The following is an 18,793-nucleotide window of genomic DNA, read 5'->3' on the forward strand; positions in this document are numbered from 1 at the left end:
CTCTTCAAATATTTTTCATTTAATTGAACGGGATAGAATTTTTTGTATAGCAGAATAAGGGATTTTAAGTTTAAGAAACTGATAAAAGGTACTTTCACGATTAAAATAAATAAAATTAACAGAATGAGAGGCGTATTGCGATTTAATGATTACACGTTTCAAAGTCAACCTTTCCCACTTAGGTCTACGCATAACATAGATAAACAATACATTCAAAACAATTCGCGAATCGATGGAATAACGGAAAGTGAGTACTTGGTGTACGCACCCGGGACCCTCACCGACTTACTTGAAGGTTTGGACCACCATGATAGGGTTTACGATGCATCGATTACTAATGAAGCAACACATACCGGCAATTAGTTAATCTAAAAATCCACGACATCGTAAACGATTTCTCTGAAGTCATTTTACCTTTCTTAATAGTTCCAAAGTTCCCGCGACCGCTATAAATGATTAAAAATCCCTACATTTTATTTATTTTTGAGTCAATATTTTATAAATATTTTATTTTGAATAATAATTAATTTGAGATAATTTGTTTTGAAAAAGTAAAATTAACATCAAATTCGCGCGCGTTAAAGTTTGTATTTCCAGGAAATTGTTTGATGCCAGTACCAAATATTGTTTGTTCCTTTGTTGATACGGATATCGAGAAGCAAAGTGAGAACGTGATAAATACGAATCACGAAATTACTGTTTTATCGTAAACGTAATTATTCTGTACACCTTTTGAATTTATTTTTATATTAAGCGAAATTAAAAATACAGTAGAAATAAAATACAAAATAAAAAATTCTATAACATTAAGTTTTACGATTAACCTTAATCATTAAATAATCTCGTGTTATCCTGTTTTTTCCTTAGATTAGTTGAATATCTAATAACAAAATTCATATTAACATGGATGAAGAATATCAAGAATTGGCTGTACAACTTTTTGATATACGAGCATATAGATTTGGAGAATTTGTGACCGAAATTGGTCTAAAAACATCAACATTCTTTGATTTAAGATTATTAGTCTCTTATCCAAAAGTAATGGTAAGTTCTATTGTTATTGTAATTACATTTATCTGTATGCATCTAAATGTAATAATTTATATTTGTTATTTTTACATTTGCTATGTGCAGAGTTGTTTGGCTAGTAAGTTAATGTCATTTGTACAAGATTGTAAAAACGTAGCACACATTTGTCCTGCTTCTTATAGAGCTTTGCCATTAACAACATTGATTTCTATAAACTGTAATGTGCCCATGTTGATTAAAAGAAAGGAAACAAAGACATATGGTACAAAGAAAATTATAGAAGGGAATTTTAAGCCAGGAGATAGTTGTGTGATTATCGAGGATATGCTTGTAACTGGTAACAGTATTATGGAGACAGCAGATATCTTAAAAAGGGAAGGTTTAAAAGTAACAGAAGCTATTGTGGTAATTGACGCAGAACATAGCGGTACAATGACTCTAAAGAAACATGGTATTTCGACAAAGAAACTGTATTCAACCGTAGAACTGTGGTCATTCATCTGCAATTATTATAAGTATGATTCCGAAACTTTTAGAGATGTGTGTAGTTACATATGCAAAGAACTGTGGAGCTACATTTTTCGAGGTAAAAAGATATTTAATATATTTTAACTCTTAAATAATTTGAGTACTTCACCTTACTAAATTTCAGACAGACGATTAAGGACGCCATTTCATATTCGTGCCGAAAAGTGCAAAAATGCAATTGGCTCCAAGTTATTTCATCTAATGGAATCGAAGCAATCCACTATATGTTTAGCAGCAGATCTAACTAAAGCAGATGCTGTTATAGAGTTGGCTGATTTAGTAGGACCACATATAGTGTTGTTAAAAACTCATGTCGATATATTAGAAGATTTTAGTGATAATTTCATCCGGCGTTTAAAAGAATTAGCCAAAAAGCACGACTTTTTATTGATGGAGGATAGAAAATTTGCTGATATCGGCAATACTGTATGTTTACAGTGTGAAAAAGGGATTTACAAGATTGCACAATGGGCAGATGTCGTTACGGTGCATGCGATCGCAGGACAAAGTATCATAGATGGCTTCAAAAATAGTTTAAAAGGCATAAGCGAACCGCGCGGTATATTTGTCTTAGTAGAAATGCCCACCGAAGGAGCATTGACGATTGGTGACTACGTGGAGAATGCTCTAAGTATTGCAGAAAATTCGGATGTGGTAGCTGGAGTTGTTTCTCAATCGCATGTTTATCCTATTCCGGAACATATTCAATTGACACCTGGTGTAGATACATTGAAAAGTTCCGATGACGTGGGACAGCAGTGCAACACTCCAGAATCTATTGTTGTCAAATCTGGAGCTGACTTAGCTCTAGTGGGCAGAGGTATTACCGAAGCGGAAGATAAATTGGCTGCTACATTAAAATACAAGGAAGAACTTTGGGCAGCTTACATAAAACGAATAACTTTGTAATAAATATCAGGTGTACGGGAAAAATATATTTTTTTATTTTCGATTACGCGTACAACAGTTAAAAACCGCAAATAATTGAATAACATCGACTTCAAAAAAGAGATCTGTAAATAGAGCGATGCACAAATTTTGATGCATCTACATTATTAGCAAATATTCACAGATGGTGAGAAGCCATGAACTTGTATCAAAGATCTGCACAACATGCAAAAGATGCGCTGGAATATGATAAAATACTTCCAGAATAGTTGGAAGAAGCTCTTGTAAAGCTAGAAATTGCTATAGAAAGTACCAAGTATACAGCACATGCACACAGCATTTTAGAAGATGGACAAGAAGAAGAATCAGCTGTTAATAAATATACAAAAACGGGGAACCGCTGCATGAACGTTTACACGAGTACAGAGAAGATAATGCGCTTCTTACAAAACAACCTAATATTTACAAATTGCCACCATCTATGCAACCTATCTCCTGCAAACCACTGTTCTTTGATTTAGCCTTCAATATGGTTGAATTTCCTGATTTGAGTGAGAAGCTGGGTAACCAAACTAAGAAAGGAGGTCAAGCTGGTCTTACAGGATTTGTTAAAGGCCTTTGGGGTTGGGGTAACAAATAAAACGGGGGAAACGTTCAAGAAACATTCAATTTTGGATATTATCGCATATAGTACGTAATGTATTCTTACCGTATCCAATCGGCCCGACAAACACCGTGCTTTCACTTACAGCAACAGCAATATTGAATAATGAAAATGAAGAGGATGTTATTAATATGTGCTTGATCTTTATTAACGTTTAATCCTTCTATTCTAATTATTTGTTCATTATTTAAACAATTTTATATTTTTTTCATATATTTTTCATTTAATTGAACAGGATAGAATTTTTTGTAAAGCAGAATAAGGGATTTTAAGTTTAAGAAAGTGATAAAAGGTACTTTCACGATTAAAATAAATGAAATTAACAGAATGAGAGGCGTATTGCGATTTAATGATTACACGTTTCATAGTCAACCTTTCCCACTTAGATCAACGCATAACATAGATAAACAATAGATTCAAAACAATTCGCAAGTCGGTGGAGTAAAGGAAAGTGAGTACTTGGTGTACGCACCCGGGACCCTCACCGACTTACTTGAAGGTTTAGACCACCATTATAGGGTTTACGATGCATCGATTACTATTGAAGCAACTCATACCGGCAATTAGTTGCTCTAAAATCCACAACATCGTAAACGGTTTCTCTTAAGTCATTTTACCTTTCTTAATAGTTCCAAAGTTCCCGCGACCGCTATAAATGATTAAAAATCCCTACATTTTATTTATTTTTGAGTCAATATTTTATAGATATTTTATTTTGAATAATAATTAATTTGAGATAATTTGTTTTGAAAAAGTAAAATTAACATCAAATTCGCGCGCGTTAAAGTTTGTATTTCCAGGAAATTGTTTGATGCCAGTACCAAATATTGTTTGTTCCTTTGTTGATACGGATATCGAGAAGCAAAGTGAGAACGTGATAAATACGAATCACGAAATTACTGTTTTATAGTAAACGTAATTATTCTGTACACCTTTTGAATTTATTTTTATATTAAGCGAAATTAAAAATACAGTAGAAATAAAATACAAAATAAAAAATTCTATAACATTAAGTTTTACGATTAACCTTAATCATTAAATAATCTCGTGTTATCCTGTTTTTTCCTTAGATTAGTTGAATATCTAATAACAAAATTCATATTAACATGGATGAAGAATATCAAGAATTGGCTGTACAACTTTTTGATATACGAGCATATAGATTTGGAGAATTTGTGACCGAAATTGGTCTAAAAACATCAACATTCTTTGATTTAAGAGTCTTAGTCTCTCATCCAAAAATAATGGTAAGTTCTATTGTTATTGTAATTACATTTATCTGTATGCATTTAAATGTAATAATTTATATTTGTTATATTTACATTTGCTATGTGCAGAGTTGTTTGGCTAGTAAGTTAATGTCATTTGTACAAGATTGTAAAAACGTAGCACACATTTGTCCTGCTTCTTATAGAGCTTTGCCATTAACAACATTGATTTCTACAAACTGTAATGTGCCCATGTTGATTAAAAGAAAGGAAACAAAGACATATGGTACAAAGAAAATTATAGAAGGGAATTTTAAGCCAGGAGATAGTTGTGTGATTATCGAGGATATACTTGTAACTGGGAACAGTATTATGGAGACAGCAGATATCTTAAGAAGGGAAGGTTTAATAGTAACAGAAGCTATTGTGGTAATTGACGCAGAACATAGCGGTGCAATGACTCTAAAGAGACATAGTATTTCGACAAAGAAACTGTATTCAACCGTAGAACTGTGGTCATTCATCTGCACTTATTATAAGTATGATTCCCAAACTTTTAGGGATGTGTGTAGTTACATATGCAAAGACCTGTGGAGCTACATTTTTCGAGGTAAAAAGATATTTAATATATTTTAACTCTTAAATAATTTGAGTACTTCACCTTACTAAACTTCAGACAGACGATTGAAGACGCCATTTCATATTCGTGCCGAAAAGTGCAAAAATGCAATTGGCTCCAAGTTATTTCATCTAATGGAATCGAAGCAATCCACTATATGTTTAGCAGCAGATCTAACTAAAGCAGATGCTGTTATAGAGTTGGCTGATTTAGCAGGACCACATATAGTGTTGTTAAAAACTCATGTCGATATATTAGAAGATTTTAGTGATAATTTCATCAAGCGCTTAAAAGAGTTAGCGAAAAAGCATGACTTTTTATTGATGGAGGATAGAAAATTTGCTGATATCGAAAATACTGTATGTTTACAGTATGAAAAAGGGATTTACAAGATTGCACAATGGGCAGATGTCGTTACGGTGCACGCGATCGCAGGTCAAAGTATCATAGATGACTTCAAAAATAGTTTAAAAGGCATAAGCGAACCTCGCGGTCTATTTGTCTTAGTAGAAATGCCCACCGAAGGAGCATTGACGATTGGTGACTACGTGGAGAATGTTCTAAGTATTGCAGAAAATTCGGATGTGGTAGCTGGAGTTGTTTCTCAATCGCATGTTTATCCTATTCTGGAACATATTCAATTGACACCTGGTGTAGATATATTGAAAAGTTCCGATGACGTGGGACAGCAGTACAACACTCCAGAATCTATTGTTGTCAAATCTGGAGCTGACTTAGCTTTAGTGGGCAGAGGTATTACCGAAGCGGAAGATAAATTGGCTGCTACATTAAAATACAAGGAAGAACTTTGGGCAGCTTACATAAAACGAATAACTTTGTAATAAATACCAGGTGTATGGGAAAAATATATTTTTTTATTTTCGATTATATGTACAACAGTTAAAAACCGCAAATAATCGAATAACATCGACTTCAAAAAAGAGATCTGTAAATAGAGCGATGCACAAATTTTGATGCATCTACATTATTAGCAAATATTCTCAGATGGTGAGAAGCCATGACCTTGTATCAAAGATCTGCACAACATGCAAAAGATGCGCTGGAATATGATAAAATACTTCCAGAATCGTTGGAAGAAGCTCTTGAAAAGCTAGAAATTTCTATAGAAGGTGCCAAGTATACAGCACATGCACACAGCGTTTTAGAAGATGGACAAGAAGAGGAATCAGGTGTTAATAAATATACAAAAACGAAGAATCCGCTGCATGAACGTTTACACGAATACAGAGAAGATAATGCGCTTCTTACAAAACAACCTAATGTTTATAATTTGCCACCATCTATGCGACCTATCTCCTGCAAATCACTGTTTGATTTAGCCTTCAATATGGTTGAATTCCATGATGTGAGTGAGAAACTTGGTAAGCAAACTAAGAAAGGAGGACAAGCTGGTCTTACCGAATTTGTTAAAGGCCTTTGTGGCTGCGGTAATAATTAAAACAGGGGAAACATTCAAGAAACATTCAACTTTGGATATTATCGCACATAGTACGATAATGTATTTTTACCGTATCCAATCGGCCCGACAAAAACCGTGCTTTCACTTACAGCAGCAGCAATATTGAATAATGAAAATGTAGAGGATGTTATTAATATGTGCTTGGTCTTTATTAACGTTTAATCCTTCTATTCTAATTATTTGTTCATTATTTAAACAATTTTATATTCTTTTCATATATTTTTCATTTAATTGAACAGGATAGAATTTTTTGTAAAGCAGAATAAGGGATTTTAAGTTTAAGAAAGTGATAAAAGGTACTTTCACGATTAAAATAAATAAAATTAACAGAATGAGGGGCGTATTACGATTTAATGATTACACGTTTCATAGTCAACCTTTCCCACTTAGGTCAACGCATAACATAGATAAACAATACATTCAAAACAATTCGCGAGTCGGTGGAGTAAAGGAAAGTGAGTACTTGGTGTACGCACCTGGGACCCTCACCGACTTACTTGAAGGTTTAGACCACCATTATAGGGTTTACGATGCATCGATTACTATTGAAGCAACTCATACCGGCAATTAATTGATCTAAAATCCACAACATCGTAAACGGTTTCTCTTAAGTCATTTTACCTTTCTTAATAGTTCCAAAGTTTCCGCGACCGCTATAAATGATTAAAAATCTCTACATTTTATTTATTTTTGAGTCAATATTTTATAAACATCTTATTTTGAATAATAATTAATTTGAAATAATTTGTTTTGAAAAAGTAAAATTAACATCAAATTCGCGCGCGTTAAAGTTTGTATTTCCAGGAAATTGTTTGATGCCAGTACCAAATATTGTTTGTTCCTTTGTTGATACGGATATCGAGAAGCAAAGTGAGAACGTGATAAATACGAATCACGAAATTACTGTTTTATAGTAAACGTAATTATTCTGTACACCTTTTGAATTTATTTTTATATTAAGCGAAATTAAAAATACAGTAGAAATAAAATACAACATAAAAAATTCTATAACATTAAGTTTTACGATTAACCTTAATCACTAAATAATCTCGTGTTATCCTGTTTTTTCCTTAGATTAGTTGAATAACTAATAACAGAATTCATATTAACATGGATAGTGAATTAGAACAATTAGCTGTAAATCTCTTTGATATAGGAGCGTTTAAATTTGGAGAATTTGTGACCAAAGTTGGTCTAAAAACACCAATATATTTTGATTTAAGAGTCTTAGTCTCTCATCCAAAAATAATGGTAAGTTCTATTGTTATTGTAATTACAATTATTTGCATCTAAATGTAATAATTTATATTTGTTATATTTACATTTGCTATGTGCAGACCAGTTTGGCTAGAATGTTATTGCCATTTGTAGAAGAATGTCCAAATGTAGCAAGAATTTGTGGTGTTCCTTATGCAGCTGTACCATTAGCAACATTGATTTCTATAGACTCTAATGTGCCCATGTTACTTATGAGAAAGCAAACAAAGACATACGGTACAAAGAAAATTATAGAAGGGAAGTTTAAGCCAGGAGATAGTTGTGTGATTCTCGATGATGTAGTTACAAGCGGTAGCAGTATTTTAGAGACAGCAGATATCTTAAGAAGGGAAGGTTTAAAAGTAACAGAAGCATTTGTGGTAATTGACAGAGAACAAAACGGCAAAAAAAATATAGAGAGTCATGGTATTTTGATGAGGAGTCTGTATACAACCACAAAACTGATGACATACCTCTTGAAAGCTAATAAAATTGCTGCCAATATTGTTAAAGATGTGACTGATTACTTATTAATATCCAAAGCACCAATCATTTCTCCAGGTAAAAGGATATTTAATATATTTTAACTCTTAAATAATTTGAGTACTTCATCTTAATAAATTTCAGACAACCGATTGACGATGCCATTTCATATTCGTGCCGAAAAGTGCAAAAATGCAATTGGCTCCAAGTTATTTCATCTAATGGAATCGAAGCAATCCACTATATGTTTAGCAGCAGATCTAACTAAAGCAGATGCTGTTATAGAGTTGGCTGATTTAGCAGGACCACATATAGTGTTGTTAAAAACTCATGTCGATATATTAGAAGATTTTAGTGATAATTTCATCAAGCGCTTAAAAGAGTTAGCGAAAAAGCATAACTTTTTATTGATGGAGGATAGAAAATTTGCTGATATCAAAAATACTGTATGTTTACAGTATGAAAAAGGGATTTACAAGATTGCACAATGGGCAGATGTCGTTACGGTGCACGCGATCGCAGGTCAAAGTATCATAGATGACTTCAAAAATAGTTTAAAAAACATAAGCGAACCTCGCGGCCTATTTATCTTAGCAGAAATGTCCTCCAAAGGAGCATTGACGATTGGTGACTACATGCAGGATGCTATAAGTATTGCAGAAATTTCGGATATGGTAGTTGGAGTTGTTTGTCAATCGGATATTTTCTCGAGTCCGGGACTTATTCAATTGACACCTGGAGTAAGAATATTGAAAAGTACCGATGACTTGGGACAGCAATACAACACTCCAGAATCTGTTGTCAATTCTGGAGCTGATTTAGCTGTAGTGGGCAGAGGTATTACCGAAGCGGAAGATAAATTGGCTGCCACATTAAAATACAAGGAAGAACTTTGGGCAGCTTACATAAAACGAATAACTTTGTAATAAATACCAGGTGTACGGGAAAAATATATTTTTTTATTTTCGATTATGTGTACAACAGTTAAAAACCGCAAATAATTGAATAACATCGACTTCAAAAAAGAGATCTGTAAATAGAGCGATGCACAAATTTTGATGCATCTACATTATTAGCAAATCTTCACAGATGGAGGGAAGCCATGACCTTGTATCAAAAATCTGCACAACATGCAAAAGATGCGCTGGAATATGATAAAATACTTCCAGAATCGTTGGAAGAAGCTCTTGAAAAGCTAGAAATTTCTATAGAAGGTGCCAAGTATACAGCACATGCACACAGCGTTTTAGAAGATGGACAAGAAGAGGAATCAGGTGTTAATAAATATACAAAAACGAAGAATCCGCTGCATGAACGTTTACACGAATACAGAGAAGATAATGCGCTTCTTACAAAACAACCTAATGTTTATAATTTGCCACCATCTATGCGACCTATCTCCTGCAAATCACTGTTTGATTTAGCCTTCAATATGGTTGAATTCCATGATGTGAGTGAGAAACTTGGTAAGCAAACTAAGAAAGGAGGACAAGCTGGTCTTACCGAATTTGTTAAAGGCCTTTGTGGCTGCGGTAATAATTAAAACAGGGGAAACATTCAACTAACATTCAACTTTGGATATTATCGCACATAGTACGATAATGTATTTTTACCGTATCCAATCGGCCCGACAAAAACCGTGCTTTCACTTACAGCAGCAGCAATATTGAATAATGAAAATGAAGAGGATGTTATTAATATGTGCTTGGTCTTTATTAACGTTTAATCCTTCTATTCTAATTATTTGGTCATTATTTAAACAATTTTATATTCTTTTCATATATTTTTCATTTAATTGAACAGGATAGAATTTTTTGTAAAGCAGAATAAGGGATTTTAAGTTTAAGAAAGTGATAAAAGGTACTTTCACGATTAAAATAAATAAAATTAACAGAATGAGGGGCGTATTACGATTTAATGATTACACGTTTCATAGTCAACCTTTCCCACTTAGGTCAACACATAACATAGATAAACAATACATTCAAAACAATTCGCGAGTCGGTGGAGTAAAGGAAAGTGAGTACTTGGTGTACGCACCCGGGACCCTCACCGACTTACTTGAAGGTTTAGACCACCATTATAGGGTTTACAATGCATCGATTACTATTGAAGCAACTCATACCGGCAATTAGTTGATCTAAAATCCACAACATCGTAAACGGTTTCTCTTAAGTCATTTTACCTTTCTTAATAGTTCCAAAGTTCCCGCGACCGCTATAAATGATTAAAAATCTCTACATTTTATTTATTTTTGAGTCAATATTTTATAAATATCTTATTTTGAATAATAATTAATTTGAAATAATTTGTTTTGAAAAAGTAAAATTAACATCAAATTCGCGCGCGTTAAAGTTTGTATTTCCAGGAAATTGTTTGATGCCAGTACCAAATATTGTTTGTTCCTTTGTTGATACGGATATCGAGAAGCAAAGTGAGAACGTGATAAATACGAATCACGAAATTACTGTTTTATAGTAAACGTAATTATTCTGTACACCTTTTGAATTTATTTTTATATTAAGCGAAATTAGAAATACAGTAGAAATAAAATACAAAATAAAAAATTCTATAACATTAAGTTTTACGATTAACCTTAATCACTAAATAATCTCGTGTTATCCTGTTTTTTCCTTAGATTAGTTGAATAACTAATAACAGAATTCATATTAACATGGATAGTGAATTAGAACAATTAGCTGTAAATCTCTTTGATATAGGAGCGTTTAAATTTGGAGAATTTGTGACCAAGGTTGGTCTAAAAACACCAATATATTTTGATTTAAGAGTCTTAGTCTCTCATCCAAAAATAATGGTAAGTTCTATTGTTATTGTAATTACAATTATTTGCATCTAAATGTAATAATTTATATTTGTTATATTTACATTTGCTATGTGCAGACCAGTTTGGCTAGAATGTTATTGCCATTTGTAGAAGAATGTCCAAATGTAGCAAGAATTTGTGGTGTTCCTTATGCAGCTGTACCATTAGCAACATTGATTTCTATAGACTCTAATGTGCCCATGTTACTTATGAGAAAGCAAACAAAGACATACGGTACAAAGAAAATTATAGAAGGGAAGTTTAAGCCAGGAGATAGTTGTGTGATTCTCGATGATGTAGTTACAAGCGGTAGCAGTATTTTAGAGACAGCAGATATCTTAAGAAGGGAAGGTTTAAAAGTAACAGAAGCATTTGTGGTAATTGACAGAGAACAAAACGGCAAAAAAAATATAGAGAGTCATGGTATTTTGATGAGGAGTCTGTATACAACCACAAAACTGATGACATACCTCTTGAAAGCTAATAAAATTGCTGCCAATATTGTTAAAGATGTGACTGATTACTTATTAATATCCAAAGCACCAATCATTTCTCCAGGTAAAAGGATATTTAATATATTTTAACTCTTAAATAATTTGAGTACTTCATCTTAATAAATTTCAGACAACCGATTGACGATGCCATTTCATATTCGTGCCGAAAAGTGCAAAAATGCAATTGGCTCCAAGTTATTTCATCTAATGGAATCGAAGCAATCCACTATATGTTTAGCAGCAGATCTAACTAAAGCAGATGCTGTTATAGAGTTGGCTGATTTAGCAGGACCACATATAGTGTTGTTAAAAACTCATGTCGATATATTAGAAGATTTTAGTGATAATTTCATCAAGCGCTTAAAAGAGTTAGCGAAAAAGCATGACTTTTTATTGATGGAGGATAGAAAATTTGCTGATATCGAAAATACTGTATGTTTACAGTATGAAAAAGGGATTTACAAGATTGCACAATGGGCAGATGTCGTTACGGTGCACGCGATCGCAGGTCAAAGTATCATAGATGACTTCAAAAATAGTTTAAAAAACATAAGCGAACCTCGCGGCCTATTTATCTTAGCAGAAATGTCCTCCAAAGGAGCATTGACGATTGGTGACTACATGCAGGATGCTATAAGTATTGCAGAAATTTCGGATATGGTAGTTGGAGTTGTCTGTCAATCGGATATTTTCTCGAGTCCGGGACTTATTCAATTGACACCTGGAGTAAGAATATTGAAAAGTACCGATGACATGGGACAGCAATACAACACTCCAGAATCTGTTGTCAATTCTGGAGCTGACTTAGCTGTAGTGGGCAGAGGTATTACCGAAGCGGAAGATAAATTGGCTGCCACATTAAAATACAAGGAAGAACTTTGGGCAGCTTACATAAAACGAATAACTTTGTAATAAATACCAGGAGTACGGGAAAAATATATTTTTTATTTTCGATTATGTGTACAACAGTTAAAAACCGTAAATAATTGAATAACATCGACTTTAAAAAAAAGTTCTGCTAATAGAGCGATGCACAAATTTCGATGTATGTACATTATATAATAATACATTAATCTATTCACATTACTGTACAAAAGCTTTAAAGTGTATTTACTTGTTCCCATTAACAATGATACAGGATTACATGTACACATATGTATATCCTTTGCAATGTGCAAGAAACTCTTTATATTTCCTATAAATGCTGCCATATAAAAATCGTTATATTTATACATGTACACTTTACCTCTTTTGTACAAAATGCAATTAAATGAACCCCTTGTGATCCTATATGTTATTTGTATGTAATGCAGATATTTTACATTTTCGTATATTATATTATTATAATGTCATGAAATTATATTTTTCATCAAAACTTAAGTGTTCTTGTCTTCAAAAATCAATTTACCTTATTTAGTCTTAATACGATATAATAAAAAATGCGATAGTTTGTAGAGGGCCAAACTTAATTTTGTCATCACGAGCAAGTTCTGTATTTTACTGGGAACGCCGTGCATACGAGATCAAATTTTTCATGCCTCCTTGCTCTGAGTAAGTTCTTCGACTAGTTTTCGGAATACTTGCGCTACCTGGCTATCAGGTAATGTTACCAGGACACTTTGGCCAGTTGCTGCTAATTTCCCAACTTGTGGATCTATAGGCACTTTTGCTAAGAATGGAACATTCACCATTTTTGAAAGAGCTATTCCTCCGCCCGCGGAAAATATATTTGTACATTCCTAGAATTAACGTTCCTTGTAAATTGAAGTAAAAAATTTGCTTTTATAATGTATGACCATAGTTTATACTAACTGAACATGATGGACAGACGAAGCCACTCATATTTTCAATAATCCCAAATATATGGATTCCAGTTTTCCTACAAAATGTTATTTCTCGTAAAACATCATCTACTGCAACTGCTTGTGGGGTGGTTACTATCAGTGCACCATCGCATTTCACATTTCTGAAAGCACAAAAAGCAGAATATAATTAGTTCTCATTCTAATACATCATTATGTTATATCCTCATTAACATGCATTCAAACAGAGTGTGTGTATAAGCTTATCAATCTCATGACTAATGCTTATCTAACAAGAAATACACTTCATTTGAATGTCACATGATGATTAATCATAGTCACATGTGAGAGTCCAAAAGCACATGACAAGAATATTACAAATCTATGAAATATTTTTGACATTCTTTTCACAGTTAATATGACACATAACATTTAAGTATTTAACTATCTCACTAATACTTAAGTAAAGAAGAAATTTCACCTTAAGTTTTCCATCACTGTAATATGTTCGTCTGAAGTTCCTGGTGGTGTATCAATAATTAAATAATCAATATCTTGCCAAACAACATCAGTCAAAAATTGTTTAATCATTCCAGTTTTTTTTGGACCTCTCCAAACAATACTTTCATCTTGATTTTTTAATAAAAATCCTATCGACATGACAGCCAGTTTTTGCTCTTTATCTGCAAACACTGGTATCCATCTATGTAATAAAATAATAATAACATAAGTAGATAATAATATTTTGTGAAAAATATATTCAAACACGAAGAAAATACGCAACAATTTTTTTAAAAAATTTACAAAAAATTTTCCAATTTTTATAATAATAAATAGTAATTATATTTAATACCCATTGGATGATTGATGAACATCTCTGCCTTCCAAATTCAACAGATAAGGCACACTAGGTCCGCAGAGATCAACGTCTAACAAACCAACCTATAAAATTTTTGATATGTAAGCAATCTAACCTACAATTCAAAAAATTTTTCGAACTTACTCGAAAACCCGACTCTTTGAGCGCAAGTGCCAATTGTGTGCTGATTGTTGATTTTCCAACACCACCTTTACCAGAAAGCACTAATAAAACATGTTTGACACCTTCCAACATTACGAAAAGAAATACGCAAACACCACCGGCGATGTAACCTCCACGACAGTCGGTCGCGTTCTGACAATTTTTGTTTTCTATCAATTTGACGTGGTTCCAGTCAAACGAGAATTTTTTCAACTACCAATTTTTCTCGTCTAAAATGCAGTCCATTCAAATTCATGCAAACTAAAGATCAAAAGTTTTTCTATTTCGTTCATACATCTCATAGATATAAAATATTTATTTTTTAGTATAATCGTGCATTTAAGTTCGACGATAATGTAAACATTTTGAGTTGCAAAATTTATCTGTTTTTGTATGAATATATTTCTAAAAATAAAGGTACCATTAACTGTTAAGTAAAAGTTCAGGAATTCTATCGCCACTGAACTGACACCTGTAGGTAAAAGAATTAAAAATTTTAGTTTCAAATTTTTAAATTACGCAATTACAATTTTTGTAATATCAAATTTTTATTCTATCTAGTAAATAAGTTTTTTGTGCAAAAAAGAGATTTATATCTAAACTAAGCAAATGATAACGTCTGTATTCGCTTTTACAATCATATGGTAATCAATAAATTTCCGTATCTATTAGCAACGGTGACTAAAAATGGTAAACATTGCATCGTGCATTGTATTTTCTTTTTTTCTTTTTAAAATATATTATTCCTTAGTGTTTTAAAAATCACTTTCTTATACACATTCGATTCTTTACTCTATTTATATTTTATTCACTCTATAGATCTTCCTAAAACGAAAGTATTTTAACTCTTTTCACACTGAATACTCGTAACAGATACTGTCAAGAGCGAAGCCAGCTGCTTCTGAAGGAGTGAGAAAGTCCGTATCAGATAAAAGAACACCAAAATTAGAGGAATTTTTGGAGAAGCGCGATTACACCGGCGCTTTGACACTTTTGGAGTTCAACAATGTCTCAGAAACTACTGTAAATTCCGAATTATGGATGGGCTACTGCGCTTTTCATTTGGGAGACTACAAACGTGCATCAAAAATTTACGAGAATTTAAAAAGCAAGGATCAAGCACCGGCGGATACGTCGACGAACTTAGCATGTTGTTATTTCTACCTTGGCATGTACCCTGAGTCTCAACAAATTCTGGAACATGCTCCACACAGTAAATTGAAGAACAGATTGTTGTTTCACTTAGCGCACAAGATGGGGAATGAAGCAAAATTGATGGAATACCATCATATGTTGGAGGATATGATCGAAGATCAACTTAGTTTGGCTTCTATTCATTACTTACGGGCTCATTATCAAGAGGCTATTGATGTTTATAAAAAGATCCTACTGGAGAACAGGTTGTCATCCAACTGTCTTTATTCTATTTGATAAGTAATTGGAATATCGATATTTCAAATTAAAATTATCTTTAGGGACTTTGATAGCGACGATTCGAGTATATATAGCATTAACGAAAATCTAGGCGATAAAAGTTCCGATGTACATTTGATCAGAGAGTTAAGAGGTTCCAGGTACCCATTTCCTCCATCCTTTTCCTATTATTCCCATAATATGAATAATTCTTTCTAACTGAAGACGATTCTACGCGATAATTTATCTTCGATAATTTTACTCGACCATGTTCCTTTTACAGAGATTACTTCGCGCTAAATGTATACGTTGCCTTGTGCTACTACAAATTGGATTACTATGATGTGGCGCAAGAAGTTCTTCAGGTTTATCTACAAAAGTATCCTGATAGTGCGATCGCCATAAACTTAAAAGCCTGCAATCATTTTCGCCTGTACAATGGTAACGCCGCACAAAATGAGATGAAGCAGCTGATAGATAAGATGTCCAACTCTCTCAGCTTCAGTCACGATCTCATACGTCACAACACAGTCGTACGTAACGTTAGAAAATATTCGAACCATTTTATACATCACAATACAATCGTACGTAACATTACAGAATTTTTCCAAATCGTGGACATCTTTATGGATTCGAGTAAAATAAATTTATAATTAATACATACCTAAAGGAATTAATTTATCTTAGGTATTTAAGGGCGGAGAAGGTGCGTTGCAAGTTTTGCCGAATTTAGTGGACGTTATACCGGAAGCCAGACTGAATCTGGTAATTTATTACTTGAGACAAGACAACGTGCAAGAAGCGTTCGAATTAATCAAAGATCTTGAACCGGCTGTCCCACAGGAGTACATCTTGAAAGGGATAGTCAACGCGGTAATGGGACAGGAAACGAATTCCGTAAGTTTCTGCGCCAACTAAAATGCAAACTATGTGAGCTAATTATGAAAATTGTTTTTAGCGCGATAACGTAAAAACGGCGCAACAATACTTTCAATTAGTGGGTTCTTCGGCGTCAGAATGCGATACCATACCTGGTAGACAATGCATGGCCTCCTGTTTCTTCCTCTATCGTCAGTTCGAGGAAGTCCTGGTGTATTTGAATTCGATAAAAACTTACTTCTCCAACGAAGACAACTTCAATTTCAATTACGCTCAGGCACAGGCCGCGGCGGGTTATTTCAAAGAGGCGGAAGAGGCGTTTTTAAACATAAGAAATGAGAAATACAAGAATGATTACATTTATATCAGCCTATTGGCGCACTGCTGTGAGTGATCGAGAAATAATGTTTAATCTTAATACCTTGCCTTGTACGTAATATCGAGTCGTATTCAAGGTATAGGTAATAATTCCACTTTGGTGAAGGCAAATTACATCGTAATTGAGGTATTGATAGCAAAAGTGAACTTCGATATTTAGCAAATTAAGTAATTCATTATTTAAACTAAACACGAGTACAAAATACTTGGTGCAATGACTAGCTTCGTTTTGTATGACTAGTGCAACTTCTTAAGCCAGACTAACAGGAGAAGTTCGTATTTAGGAAAGATTAGTCATTTATACTTTTGCTCTTGATGTCTCATTTATAACAAAAGGTCTGCTTTAATTGTTCAATCCTTCTTTAATTCCTTAATGAAAATCACTGTAAGCACAAACTACATTATAACTTTCAAAATTTTTCACTTGAGAACATCATAGAACATAATAATCAAGGGGTCGATTATTTCTATATTATTCTTTCTTATTCTGATTCAGACATAATGAACAAGAAACCTCAGTTAGCCTGGGACTTGTATCTAAAAATGGACACGACGACGGAGTCGTTTAATTTGCTTCAATTGATCGCGAATGATTGTTACAAAGTCGGTGAATTTTGGTATGCGGCAAAAGCATTCGATATGCTGGAACGAATGGATCCAAGTCCAGAAAATTGGGAAGGGAAACGTGGTGCTTGTTGCGGCACTTTTCAATATATTGTAGCTGAAAGGCAATCAAAGTGAGCGTTCTTACTTTGAAGAATCATTTATTTCCATAAAAAAGCATTTCGTTATTTCGCAAATATATAATTCCTTTTTAATGTTATTTTTAGAGAGCTCTTACCTGAGGTCGTACAGCTTTTGAAGAATACCTCGAACTCACAAGTGGAACAGATCATTCGAGTGATGCGTAAATGGGCTAAAGATAACAGAATTAATTGTTGATGATAGGAATCGAGTGGACAGTGACTGATCGTTATCGTTAAGCCTGAAACGTTAAGCCTTATCTGAAACACGTTGAACAACTATGGAATGTTAATGCATCTTGTAATATGCCTGTGTAAATTATGTATATGCTAATTCAAGACCACAGGCAAAAGATATAGTAAATTATATTTTTGCTTTTCACACAAGAGCAACCTTAGAATTCGATATCAATCAATTACACGTTACCAAAACTGCCTTTCTAATAAATTTGTTTGAAAAATATTTGCCAAAAGACTATCGATACCTCAGTTCTGAAGAATAATTCATTTTCAACTTTATAGCTTCGTCTTCGATGGCTATTTGCACCTTTGTACTGAATACGTTCTTTCTCTTTTTAAGTATGCTATATCAAGGTACATCCTTTTAAATAAAAATCAAGAAGAAAAATTTTTACAACAAAATTATGCTTATCAAGCCTTTCCCCTGTGGTCTTTAATTATGATAATAGTATTTTATATACCTGAAATATTTGTGCAGAGTATCTTTTCAATGAATCCACGGTGTTGATGATTTAATATAAAATAGATATATTTAAACTGTGATACACTCATTTTATAATATAATAATAATAATAATAATAATAATAATTGTAATAGTAATAATAATAATAATAATTAATTTTAACAAACACAATCGGTGAATCGTAAAAACACCATAGTTGATGGCATACACCACATACGCATACTTGCACATCTCCGATCAAAGATTCGACATTCTTCGGAACGGAATACGTTTTTTAGAGAGTCACGGAGAATCCAACAATATCTTTGATTCCTTACGTGGTTTTCTATAAAACAATTCCGATGGAATGGCTGCTGAAGTTCAGCAAAAGAAACGAAAAA

The 18,793-nt window shown here is 33.2% G+C and overlaps 3 protein-coding genes and 1 long non-coding RNA gene across 33 annotated transcripts; 2 read left to right on the forward strand and 2 right to left on the reverse strand.

The window, feature by feature from the left end:
* The first annotated feature begins 63 nt into the window (after positions 1-63).
* Positions 64-12,854, forward strand: LOC126923745 (uridine 5'-monophosphate synthase). 28 transcript variants are annotated; one of them, XR_007713305.1, is made up of 5 exons: positions 64-663; positions 868-1,044; positions 1,135-1,615; positions 1,682-2,754; positions 6,067-6,474. XR_007713305.1 is itself a non-coding variant. In XM_050737483.1 (5 exons), exons 2-4 carry the CDS (start codon positions 4,216-4,218, stop codon positions 5,776-5,778), a joined length of 1,407 nt encoding a protein of 468 aa, XP_050593440.1. In that variant the 5' UTR covers positions 3,729-4,035; positions 4,180-4,215; the 3' UTR covers positions 5,779-5,788; positions 9,093-9,248. The 28 variants fall into 28 exon arrangements, 24 of the variants coding, with proteins under 24 accessions (XP_050593451.1, XP_050593445.1, XP_050593442.1 ...); XR_007713304.1 differs by lacking the exon at positions 64-663 and adding an exon at positions 706-723; XM_050737483.1 differs by lacking the exons at positions 64-663; positions 868-1,044; positions 1,135-1,615; positions 1,682-2,754; positions 6,067-6,474 and adding exons at positions 3,729-4,035; positions 4,180-4,356; positions 4,447-4,927; positions 4,994-5,788; positions 9,093-9,248.
* On the reverse strand, positions 2,608-9,666 carry LOC126923752 (uncharacterized). Of its 2 annotated transcripts, none has more exons than XR_007713308.1 (2): positions 9,518-9,666; positions 2,608-2,900 (listed from the first exon to the last, which is right to left on the reverse strand). It is a non-coding gene; the product is annotated as an uncharacterized LOC126923752 (long non-coding RNA). The 2 variants fall into 2 exon arrangements; XR_007713307.1 differs by lacking the exon at positions 9,518-9,666 and adding an exon at positions 6,214-6,362.
* Positions 12,400-16,512, reverse strand: LOC126923749 (cytosolic Fe-S cluster assembly factor NUBP2 homolog). 2 transcript variants are annotated; one of them, XM_050737512.1, is made up of 6 exons: positions 16,375-16,512; positions 14,280-14,527; positions 14,130-14,218; positions 13,758-13,979; positions 13,287-13,440; positions 12,400-13,213 (listed from the first exon to the last, which is right to left on the reverse strand). In XM_050737512.1, exons 2-6 carry the CDS (start codon positions 14,388-14,390, stop codon positions 13,007-13,009), a joined length of 783 nt encoding a protein of 260 aa, XP_050593469.1. In that variant the 5' UTR covers positions 14,391-14,527; positions 16,375-16,512; the 3' UTR covers positions 12,400-13,006. The 2 variants fall into 2 exon arrangements, with proteins under 2 accessions (XP_050593469.1, XP_050593468.1); XM_050737511.1 differs by lacking the exon at positions 16,375-16,512 and having other exon boundaries at positions 14,280-14,769.
* LOC126923663 (intraflagellar transport protein 56) lies at positions 14,985-18,493 on the forward strand. Its single transcript, XM_050737347.1, has 7 exons — positions 14,985-15,008; positions 15,171-15,697; positions 15,994-16,243; positions 16,398-16,607; positions 16,669-16,975; positions 17,464-17,704; positions 17,798-18,493. The coding sequence occupies exons 1-7, from the start codon at positions 14,985-14,987 to the stop codon at positions 17,907-17,909; spliced, it is 1,671 nt and encodes a 556-aa protein (XP_050593304.1). The 3' UTR covers positions 17,910-18,493.
* The last annotated feature ends 300 nt before the right edge of the window (positions 18,494-18,793 follow it).

This window comes from Bombus affinis, chromosome 13 (genome assembly GCF_024516045.1).
Source record: "Bombus affinis isolate iyBomAffi1 chromosome 13, iyBomAffi1.2, whole genome shotgun sequence".
Classification (NCBI taxonomy): Eukaryota; Metazoa; Arthropoda; class Insecta; order Hymenoptera; family Apidae; genus Bombus; species Bombus affinis.